The sequence below is a fragment of the Dromiciops gliroides genome, chromosome 3 (assembly GCF_019393635.1).
Source record: "Dromiciops gliroides isolate mDroGli1 chromosome 3, mDroGli1.pri, whole genome shotgun sequence".
NCBI lineage: Eukaryota > Metazoa > Chordata > Mammalia > Microbiotheria > Microbiotheriidae > Dromiciops > Dromiciops gliroides.
Genome location: NC_057863.1, coordinates 666,051,148 through 666,063,140, shown reverse-complemented (window position 1 = coordinate 666,063,140; position 11,993 = coordinate 666,051,148). Strand labels below are relative to the sequence as shown.

Genomic DNA, 11,993 nt, shown 5'->3' with positions numbered 1-11,993 from the left:
CCATGCCCCTGTGCAGGTCCCCTTCTCAATGTACAACTGGGTCCTGGGAGACAAAACTGCTAGTCAACAGCTCTCCCCATTACAGTGCCCCATGTGGGTTTGGGAACCGCTGGTATTGATCTGAGAGCTGCTATTGTCCCGGTGCACGTCCTCTCGTTGTCTGCTAGAGTTCTCTCTGTGGTCCTCTCCAGGCACTTCGTTGTTCTTGTCCTACCCCCACCTCAGGCTCTGCAGGCCTGCCTCTCAGTCTCCCTGTGCTGTGCTGGCATGGACAAATGACTCACAGTGACGTTTTGGGAATTCTCCCTTAGGCTTTGGTCTGGTGCATCTTCTCAGTCTGTTTGGAAAGGAGCTGACAGCAGTGCTTCCTCTCACTCTGTCATCTTGGATCTACACCACGAACATATGCTTTCTAGTAGCATCTGTCATTGCCCCGGTATAGAATTGTTTGGTCTAGATGGCAGGGTCCAGCCCTTCCTGTTTGCTCATTTGCCTGTGATCTCGCACCTTTAGAGTTTGCACTTTGCTGAGGACACATTAAGTGCTTTTGCTTGTCAGGGAGAGACATCATGAAGAACTTTGCATAAAGCAGTTCTTTGCTCCCCACACATAGGATAGTGGCCACTGACACATTGATGTTGACATTAGAAGTTTATGTATTGGGGCAGCTAGATGGTGCAGTGGAGAAAGCACTGGCCCTGGGTTCAGGAGGACCTGAGTTCAAATCTGGCCTCAGACACCTGACACTTACTAGCGGTATGACCCTGGGTGAGTCATTTAACCCCCCATTGCCCCGCAAAAAAAAAAGAAAAGAAAAATAAGTTTATGTATTTTTATTCTGACCTTAACAAACATGAAATAAAATGGGCATTTCCATGTATGTAGAGAAGAAAAAGAGGATTGTGCATGACCCTGAGGATCTCTTATTCTGTACAACTTACTCTTCCTTTCAATGACCTTCCAGCCTGCCCTGCTTGTCTGACACAGTTTTATTTGTTTCAGATGACCTGAGTTGGGATGCTAGATGTGAAACCAAGAATTCAGTTCTGACTGAGGGCATTTGCCCAGGAACGTTGGCCCAAGAAAGATTGCCAATGGATAGTAACTGGTATCCCAGGATGGGAGAATCTGAGGAATGGGAAGTTAGGTTAGAGAGACAGGAGGGCCCAGAGGAGGAACAGGCCCACCAAGTGACAGTGGCTGTCAGTAGTACGTTTGATAGGGTGAGTGTGCCTGAATGTAGTAGGTTTGTTAGACATTTGAATCTGGAGCCAATCATTTTTCCACAATGGAGGGGAGACATGGAAGAAGGATTCCATAAGTATGATACACTTGGGAAGAAAGCCTTTGACAAGAGATTGAATCTTAATGGGCATCAGGAAATTCATACTGGAGAAAACTCTTTTGAATGTGCTGTTTGGGACAGGGAAGCACTGAGTAAACATCAGAGAACTCACACTGGAGTGAAATTGTTTGAATTCAATGAATGTGAAAAGGGCTTCAGCGATGGGGGAATGCTGATTGGCCAACAGAAATCTCCATCTGCAGCAAAACCATTTGAATGTAGTGAGTGTGGGAAGTCATTATCTTCAAGGAAAACCCTTACCTACCATCAGAGAATCCACACTGGAGTGAAACCCTTTGAATGTGAAATATGTGGGATAGGATTTATGCGAAAGGAATACCTTATCAGCCATCAGAGAATCCACACTGGAGTCAAGCCATTTCAGTGTAAAGAATGCGGTAAAGCCTTCTTTCAGAAGGGAAATCTCAATAGCCACCAGAGAATCCACACTGGAGTGAAACCCTTTGAATGTAGTGAATGTGGAAAAGCCTTCTTTCAGAAGGGAAATCTTAACAGGCACCAGAGGACTCATACTGGCGCAAAAATCTTAGAATGTAATGAGTGTGGGAAAGCCTTGACCACAAGGCGAACCCTTATCAGCCACCAGAGAATCCACCCTGGACTGAAACCTTTTGATTGTAAAGTATGTGGGAAAGCCTTTTTTCGGAGGGGCAACCTTTATAGGCATCAGACAACTCATACAGGAGTGAAACCTTTTAAATGCAATGAATGTGGGAAAGCCTTCCGTCAGAAGGGACAGCTTAATAGCCATCAAGGAACTCACACTGGAGTGAAACCTTTTGAATGTAGTGAATGTGGGAAAGCCTTCTTTCGGAAGGCACACCTTAATAGGCACCAGAGAATTCACACTGGCGTGAAACCCTTTGAATGTAAAGAGTGTGGGAAAGCCTTCAGTGAGAAGACCTACCTTATTAACCACGAGAGAACTCATATTGCAACAAAACCTTTTGGAATGTGAGACGTGGGAAAGACTTCATTTGGAAGGAATCCTTCATTAGTCATCAGAGAATCCACACGGGGGTGAAATCCTTTAAAAGTAATGAATGTGGGGGAAAGCTTTCATTATGACAACCCTTTTTAGCCAACTAGAGGATCCACAGTGAGTGAAACCCTTTGCATATAATGATGTTAAAAAGCCTTCATTTGGAGGAGATTCCTTATTAGCTATTGGAAGATCTTCAGGGGAGTGAAACCCATGGAATTTAAAGAAGGTATAATTTATTATTCAGGAGGGAACTCATACTGGAATGATACCTTGAAATATGGTATGTGGGGATCCACACTGGAGTAAAACCCTTTACATATAATGAATTTGGGAAAGGTTTTCAGCAGTGAGGGACTTCAGTTATCATCAGAAAACTCATGTTAGAGTGAAAACTTTGGACTTTAGTGAATGTGGGACAACATCGACAGGGGGACATTTATTAAGTTTCATAAACACTCATACTAAAGCAAATGAATGTGGGGATACATTTGACTAGAGAGAAAAACTTTCTAATATGAGAGAATTTGTATTGGGGAGAAACCTTTTTCAAGGAAATATGAATATATAATTATTTAAATGTAACAAGTAAGTTGAAATATAATCTCCCATTATTTGTAGTTTCTTGAGTAAAAATGTGTAACATGAACTTTCACGAGCAGGGCGGTTTTCCTTCTTGCCATCACCTTTTGGAATCTGGGCACGTTTCTGAATGATGATGTTACTGCTATTTTCTTTTCTCTTCTTTTTGTTTTTGTTTTTTGCAAGGCAGTTGGGGTTAAATGACTTGCCCAGGCTCACACAGCTAATAAGTGTTATGTGTCTGAGGTCAGATTTGAACTCAGGTCCTCCTGACTCCAGGGCCGATGCTCTATCCACTGCGCCACCTAGCTGTCCCTGTTACTGCTATTTTCATAGATTGGGCATTCCCACTGTGGTTTCATTATTCTGCATTCTTTCAGGTAAACAACAGCAGGTAGGAGCAACAGGAAATCCTAATTTGACCAGAGTTATCCCTGAGGCTTGGCTGGATAGGGAAGCAGGGTGGAGAGTATCATGGGAAAGGTGAACTGTGAACAGCTTTGTCCTCAGAGATCACCTGGCCAGAAAGACAAATCTCCATCCTGATAGAGAGAGTGAATGAATGAATACAGTGATCCCAGGGTTTATCAAGGGCTTACTGTGTGCCAAGCCCTGTAGTAAGAGCTTGGGAACAAAGTAAAAGGGAAATTCTGTGCCTGGGCGGGGCTCAGTACATAGAGGAGGGTGGAGCTGGTGGGGGATGTTAATGACTGCTTATCTAAGTACAGTGTTTAGGGGCTGGGTAGAGGGCCAGGCTCTGCGGCAGGAGCATCATCTGTACAGATGGCAGTGCCCGGTCATGTGGAAGCCATCGTGTCATTGCAGCGGTAAAGGCCAGCCGGTCTTCTGTCTCACCCAAAGGAGTCTAGTTGGTGACTCCCTGCCCATCCAAGCCATGTGGGCAGCAATGTCCATTGGGAAGGGTCAGAGTGGAGCAGGGGCTTTGGCCCAGAGGTTTGTTACGATACTGATGGAAGCTGCCATTTCCCAGACCTCTTCTGAGCTCTCCCTGCTAAAAACAGAGCAGCTGATAACTTCCTGTCATGTCTTAGTCGTGACTTCACCATCCAAGACTTAGGAAAGCAAACAGTAAGAAATTCTGTTCTGGAGATGGTCCCCCACCTAGGGAAAAACTGAATGCAGGGTCCAAATGGTAGACACCTCCTGGGTAAGTGATCACTCCCTCTGAGACAGGAAGTACTGCTATTCTCATTTTACTGATCAGGAAACAGGCTGGAAAAAGTTAACTGACAGGTCCAACTGGTCATAGATTGAGGCAGGAATTGTAATTGTACTCATTTTTCTTACCTAAAGGCCAACACTACTTTAAAGGAAAAAAAAAACAACTTGCCAGTGTCAAAAAGGAAAAAGTAGATATCACAAGAAATCGACAATAAAGGATGTTATTTGTATAAAGGGTGTTTTTGTCCAGTGAGATGAAAATTAAAATGATAAATTCACTTCTTAATGTTTCTGTCATGTCCAGATTTGACTTGTATCTAATATACTTAGGTCATTTTAAGTATTTAATATCTAGAAGAGTGATACAATTGAAATCTTTTTTTTTAAGTTTTTATTGATATTTTTATTTTTACATTATTGTCATTTTCCTGTTTCCTTCTCCCTCCTCTTCCTAGAGAGCCATCCAATATAACAAATAATATTTTTTAAAGACAAAAGAAAAGAATGAATGAGCACAACCAATCAATATAGTAAAAAGACCAAAATGTGTGCAATGTGTAATACCTGTGGACCTCCCAACTTCACAAAAGGATGGGTTGGGGGGTATCCTTTCATCGCTTTTCAAGTCCTGCTTGATCTTTATAATTTTTCTATGTTCCAAGATATTTTTGGCGTGTAGTTGTCTTTTCATTTTCATCATTGTGGTTAGTGTGTATTATTTTCTTGCTTCTGCTGACTTCACTCTGCATCAGTTTGTAAAGTTTTTTCCATGCTTTTCTGTATTCTTCATGCACATCCTTTCTTACCTGCATCCATTCCATTCACGCATCACAGTTGCCTTAGCCATTTCACTATTGTCGGTCATCTGCTTTGCTTCCAATTCTTCTCACCAAAAATGCTGCTATAAACATCGTGGTATATGTGGGAACTTTCTTAGCAGTGGTTTTGTTGGTGTAGAAGCACAGTGATGGAGTTTCCAGTTCAAAGGCTGCAGACATTTAGTGGTCACTTTATTTGCTTTCCAAAATGGTTGTACTGATTCACAGCTCAACCAGCAATGTATCAGTGTGCCTGTTGTCCCCCAAACTCTCCACAATTGGGCCTTTTTTAGTCCTTGTCAGTTTGCCTGGTTTGTCTCATCAGTGATTGAGAACATGTTTTCATGTGGTGGCGAATATTTTTGCAGTTCCTGTTTTGGGAATTAGTTCTTCACATCCTGTGATCATTTATTAGAGAATGGCTATTGAGAGAGAGAGAGAGAGAGAGAGAGAGAGAGAGAGAGTGTGTGTGTGTGAGAAAACATATAAACTTAATTATGTTAATTCTAAATATATAACAAATATACTAGGTATCAATATGTAATATTGCATTGTGTATGTATATATATACATATATATATCTATATATCCCCCCACACGTATATAGGTATATAAATACATATATACATATAACCTCTTCCTAACAGTTAAGCAGTCAAATAATGTGATGTGTGTGTGTGTTGAATAGCTACAATTGAGATTACAGGCCACATTGCCTTGTAGGCATTGTTCCTTCAGTCATTTCACTCCCTTCAAGAAGTCCTCTTGGCGAATTCATTAAGTTAGCAGTTCTGTCTCTGTTTCTCCTTATTTCACCTGAGAGAACGTTTTTTCTTCATAAGTTGATTTCCTTTTGCTGAAGTTGGTTTTAGGCTGTTTTCAGAAACCAAAATGTTCTGAGCATGGGTGTGGATAACCTTTCTGAGGCTGATATTATGAATTCAGATGGAAAACTGTAAGGGGTGAGGCTGTCCTGCCCTAATGATGCCAGTTGTAGGGTGGTGTACCCTCTGAGAGAATACTAAGATACTAAAGAAAGATGGACTCATACTAGTATGGTTCTTAGTAGGTTTTATTAGGGTTAATTGGGTTGATTGGGTTGTTTAAGGGAGTTTACTCACCAGAGGCCAGCCGTCCCGTGTGGCAGCAGGACAGAGTAACATCGTGGATCCCCACACCAGCCCCAGTCCATGTCCACTAGTCTATAAAAGCAGAACAAAGAAGGCAGAATTCCAGGATGGCCCAGGGTCATGGGCAAGTTTTCTTGTGGTCTAGTTGGAGCTTACATTCTCTGTGAGGCTTGAGGTCACTCTGGCTACTCCTGTCCACTCCATCCTCATCACCTGCTCAGAGTCTTTCTGATAGCGTCTTCTACAAAGTTCCCTGGGCGGTCCTGAGCAGTTGTGTTAGCATGGAGGAAGCTGAGGAGGCTCCCAGTGAGTTACAGTGGATGCACCACCAACCACAGCAGCGGTACAAGCACAGCTAGGGAACCCACATGACCAGTAAGAGAATTCATACAGTTGTTACAATTTTCTTCTGTCCCAACCTTAGGGAGGCGGAGAAAGAATCAATGGCATTTGGTGATTAGTGGGAGGACTGAATTTCTGAACTAAGTTTAGAGACAAAGAAACATGGCTTGGGCAATTTTATAACATATTGGGGGTGATAAGGAATGGAATCAATTAGAAAAATGGAATCAGAATAATTTGATTTTTTTCAATTCCCCCCTTTTTTGTCAACGGGAGATCTGTCCCAGTTCTTCCTGACTAGTCAATGTAAGAGCAACAAGATGGATTAATCATTGTAAAAGCCATAACATAAATGTCTAAGACTTTGGACCAATTTAGAGGGCAAATTGACATGACAGCAAGAATGCCGAGAGAACTCAGTGTACAGATAACAGTGAAGCAAAGAGTCCAAGTTGTATGATAATGACCATCAGCATTAACAAACATCAAGATTTTGCATTCCACTAACTCACTCCCAATGTCCATTTAATCAGCAGATTTCATCTTGGATTTCAGATGTCCCAGGTAGTGATCTGGTCTCAGGAAACATCCTTCCTTGGACATTCTGGGGGAGGCCTCGTCTTTGGCTTCTCTGGTTCCAAGTTATTTGTAGAGGCTCTTCAGAAGGGCCTTCTAAAATTTTTTACAGAACACTTCAAAACACGTTAGAACAGTCTCCCAAATTTTACTTCTCCAATAACTGGTTCATGTGGTGAAAACCAGCTCAAACCTTATAGCTCTGACCTTATTAACAATAGAGCTTCAAATCTGGCCACGGACTCTTGATACTTACTAGCTGTGTGACCCTGGGCAAGTCACTTAACTCTCATTGCCCTGCAAAACACACATACATACCCCCCCCAAAAAAAAAAACCCCAAACAACAAACTAATAGAGCTATAAGAGGGACATTAAATTAGGAACCTATAGTTCATTTGGAACTTTTGAGAACTGACATTTTTACATGCCCTGATAGAATCACATTTTTGAGGGGGCGGGGCAGGCAATGACAGTTAAGTGACTTGCCCAGGGTCACACAGTAAGTGTTGTGTCTGAGGCCAGATTTGAACTTAGGTCCTCCTGAATCCAGGGCCAGTGTTCTATCCACTGCGCCACCTAGCTGCCCCAAATCACTTACATTTGACATAAAGAATTGTCTGATCTTGTTGCTTTTTCAAAAATTTTCCATTCTAATTAACTCCAATTCCTTTAAGAGGATCCGAAGCTATTGAGGAACTAATCCTATATGTGAAAATAGAGGTAACAACACTCTTGGTAGGTAAAAGCTTTCCCCCCTAGGTTCAGTGGTCACACAAATGTATTATTTACAAGAGCCTAATTTTACTCTAGTTGTAACAAAAGACTTGGGATGTATAAATATATTTAATTAATTCCCAATTGTATATGAAAAATAGTATATATCACATGGGTCGCCTGTAGCAGAACATGTTCGATTGTTTACCATATTATAAGGGGCTAAAATTCTAGCTATACTATCTAACTGTAATGATTGGAATGACACCACCTGTTGGAGAGCTGGTGGCGTCATTCCAATCGTTACAGTATTCACATGGAATAGATATTACACAAACAGTGGTGTTTGCTAAGATGATTGATACTACTGAAATTCTATTCCTTAAAATAAAACAGAAGAGGTTTCTGATTTTAACCTCATAAGTTAATAGATTTATATCTGTCTAATTATTCCTTCAGCATTCTGAAAGAATGGGCTATTTGGGGATTTAATCTTTTATATGGCTGTGTAAGTATTAGCAGGCTTATAACAAGGCCAAGTACTAATTTGTTATTTGGGATGTGGAAGCACTATCATTTAGATTGAAAACAGTAAGATATTATACACTTGCATTGTATTCTACGGGTTAAGTCCCTTGCCCAGACTTACAGAGGTCTCAGGTGTCTGAGGCAAGATTTGAATTCACATCTTCCCAACCAAGCCCAGGCTATCTCTGATACCACCTAGTTGCCCAACATGAATGTACAGTCTTCGAAGAATTGCCAGTTGTTAACAGCCATATGAATAAGTGAAGTTAATAAGTGAAGGAGTCCTTCCAAACTCCTTTTATGAGAGAAATATGGTGCTGATACCCAAACCAGGAAAAGCCAAAACTGAAAGAAAATTATAGACCAACTTTGCTAATGAATATTGATGCAAAATTTTAAAATAAAATACTAGCAAATAGTTTACAGAAATATATCACAAAAATCATACACTGTGACCAGGTGGAATTTATTCTAGGAATGCAGGGCTGGTTCAATATTAGGAAAATTATCAGCATAATTGACCATATCAATAACAAAAGCAATAGAAATCATATGATTATCACAATAGATGCAGAAAAGGCCTTTGACAAAATACAGCACCCATTCTTATTAAAAACACTAGAAAACATAGGAATAAAAGGAGTTTATCTTTTTTTTGTTTGTTTTGGTGAGGCAATTGGGGTTAAATGACTTGCCCAGTGTTACACAGCTAGTAAGTGTTAAGTGTCTGAGGCTGGCTTTGAACTCAGGTCCTTCTGAATCCAGGGCCAGTGCTCTGTCCACTGCACCACCTAGCTGCCCCAAGGAGTTTATTTTAAAATCATAAGTACTATCTATCTAAAACCCTCAGCAAGTATTATATGTAATGGGGATAACCTAAAAGCCTTTTCAGAACAATCAGGGGTAAAGAAAAGAGGCCCATTATCACCTCTGTTATTTAATATTGTATTAGAAATGTTAGGGGGCAGCTACGTGGCACAGTGGATAGAGAACCGGCCCTGGAGTCAGGAGTACCTGAGTTCAAATCCGGCCTCAGACACTTAACACTTACTAGCTGTGTGACCCTGGGCAAGTCACTTAACCCCAATTGCCTCACTAAAAAAAAAAAAAAAAAAAAGAAAGAAAAAAGAAATGTTAGCTATAGCAAACAGAAGAAAAAGAAATTAAAGGAATTAGAATAGGTAATGAAACAAAACTCACTTTTTGCCCACAATATTATGTTAGAAAATCCTAGAGAATCAGCTAAAAAGCTATTTGAAATTATTAACAACGTTAGCAGAGTTTCAGGATACAAACTAAATCTACATGTGAAGGAATGTTCTAAGTCACTGACAATATGTAATATTTCAGTCAGAACAACCCTGAGCTTCCACCTTACAAAGGGTGAGAGGAGTCAATCATAGAGGAGCTGTGGAAAGTTAGGGACTCTAATGCACTGTTGGTGGAGCTGTGAATTTGTCAAAACATTCAGGAATGCAATTAGAACTATGCAAAAAAAAAAAAGTTAGGGAAATACCCTTTGACCCAGAGATTTCACTACTAGGCATATATGCCGAGGATGTTCGTGACAGAAAGACACCATATATACTAAAACATAGTAGTTTTTTTTTTTTTATGGCAGCAAAGCACTGGAAACAAAATAGTTGCTCGTGTATTGTGGAATGACCCCAAAGCTGTAATAAAATGTTACTGTGATGTGAAAAGCAAAAGGGTTAGAAATATCGTCTTTGGTGGGAGCGGATCGTATTTGAACCAACAGTTTATAGTTGTCTGGTGCCAGCTATTTGAATTTGCAGAGAAGCTGATCCCGTCTCTTCCATGTCCCTGGAAAGGATTATTCTTGTCAGCTGGGTGGTTCAGTGGTTAGAACAAATGGAAAGACTTCACATGAACTCTTGCAATGTGAAGCAAGCAGAACCAGGAAAACAACATACAAAATGATGACAATAGAAGTTGATAGTTCACCAGCAAATGTTTCAAATATTTTATGAATACGGCCAGGTGCTATGACTTGTGAGGACCCCAGTTGCCCTCCAGACACCCCAGGAATACTTAAAAATGTACCATTATCTGGAAAAATTCAGAGAATCACCTGTAGCCTTCTCCACTCAGACCAGGGGTATAAAGGAGGACTTCAGAATCCTTCAGACAATCAGGCATTCATGCCAGGGTAGAGTTGGTACTGCCAGAAGCAGTGGCTCTGAGCCTGGTAGCCAGAAAAAACCCTGGATAAAGATTGGCTCAGGAGAACCACAGATGCCCGGAGTGGGATAGGGTGCTGAGCCAATAACACCCCTAATTCAGGGGGTGCCCTGTGCAATAGGGAGGACCTGGGCATAGCCCACCCCTGGAGTCCCCAGAAAGAGCGCTGTCCCACTCGGGAACATGCAGGGGTGAGGCCTGACCCAAGAGCAGAACTCCCCTCCTAGACTCAGAAACGACTGACATGAGGAAGCCAAGGAAGACAAATAGGAGGAGGAAATACCTTGGACTATGTGACAACTGCAGCAGATCCATGTCCTGGCCATAAGCACTACAAATGCAGTGAGATGCAAAATGGAATAGCAAGGGAGGAAAAATCGGTACCTTAGAACAGACAGTGGACTTTTCCCAAGAACCGTCTGCTGTCAACATTTTGTGGTTGCCGTTGTTCAGTCCTGTCCAACTTTTCATGACCCCATTTGTGGTGGTCTTGGCAAAGATACTGGAGGGGTTTGCCATTTCCTTTTTCAGATCATCTGACAGATGAGGAACTAAAGTAAACAGGGTGAAGTGACTTGCCCAGAGTCACCCAGCTAGTAAGTCTCTGAGGCCAGATTTGAGCCTTTCGTATTCCAGGCCAAATGCTCTGTGCACTGTGGTGCCACCTAGTGGCCCCCAAGAATGCAGGCCCAGCACTCTATCCACGAATGAGCCAAATCAGTGAAACCACAAGAAACATTAAAGTGAGATTTCTAAATTGAAAAAACTGAAGAAAAAGTAAGAAAAATATAAAGCACAACTGACTTGGTAAACAGAGCAAGGAGAGAAGACACAAGAATTATGAAACTTCCTGAATATGAGTACCAAAACAGCTTGAATACCATAGTTTGAGAAAATGTCAATGAAAATTCCCCATAACTTTTAGAACCAGTGGGCAAATAAAAATACAAAGAATCCACTGGTCAAATTTTAAAAAAATTTATAGGTTTTTATTAATTATATTTTGTTTCTTACATCATTACAGTTATCACAAGTATCCCTCTCACTGTGAGAGGTATGTGATCAGTTTCAGTATGATGAAATCAAGGATCCATTTAGATTGTGTTGTGGAATATGTCACACTGGTCAACTCCTAAAAGAAACCCTGAAATGAAAATTCCCAGGATTGGCATAGCCAAAATCTAGAACTTCTAGGTCAAAGAAAAATATTAAATGTAGCAATGCCCCACCCCCACCCCCAACCCCCGCAAAGAGAAAGAAAACCCCAGTTTAAATACATAAAGATCTTATCCAACAATGTAGGAAAGCAGAAATACTAACCACATTATTTATTGATCACATTGCAAAAAAGATTACATATAATAAAAGTTCCTTGAGGAAAGAATTATCAAATAAATTACATAATTACATAATTTTACATAATTTTAAAGAACTGACATATCAAAGAACAAATTATGGAAACGAGAAAGTTTTATACAACAATGAGACAACGTAATAAAACTTATAGGAAACAAATAGAGCAATTCTTAGTGCCAAATTACTATTTCTAATTGCTACCATTAACAAAAG

At 40.8% G+C, this 11,993-nt stretch overlaps 1 protein-coding gene across 5 annotated transcripts in view; it reads left to right on the top strand.

The window, feature by feature from the left end:
- LOC122751863 (zinc finger protein OZF-like) overlaps positions 1–8,578 on the top strand; it is a 34,081-nt gene extending 25,503 nt beyond the window's left edge. For all 5 annotated transcript variants that reach the window (XM_043999090.1, XM_043999089.1, XM_043999093.1 and 2 more), the window contains one exon: positions 1,003–8,578. In XM_043999090.1, coding sequence (XP_043855025.1) covers positions 1,003–2,324 — 1,322 coding nt within the window. In that variant the 3' untranslated portion in view covers positions 2,325–8,578. The remainder of the gene's footprint in view (positions 1–1,002) is intronic.
- The last annotated feature ends 3,415 nt before the right edge of the window (positions 8,579–11,993 follow it).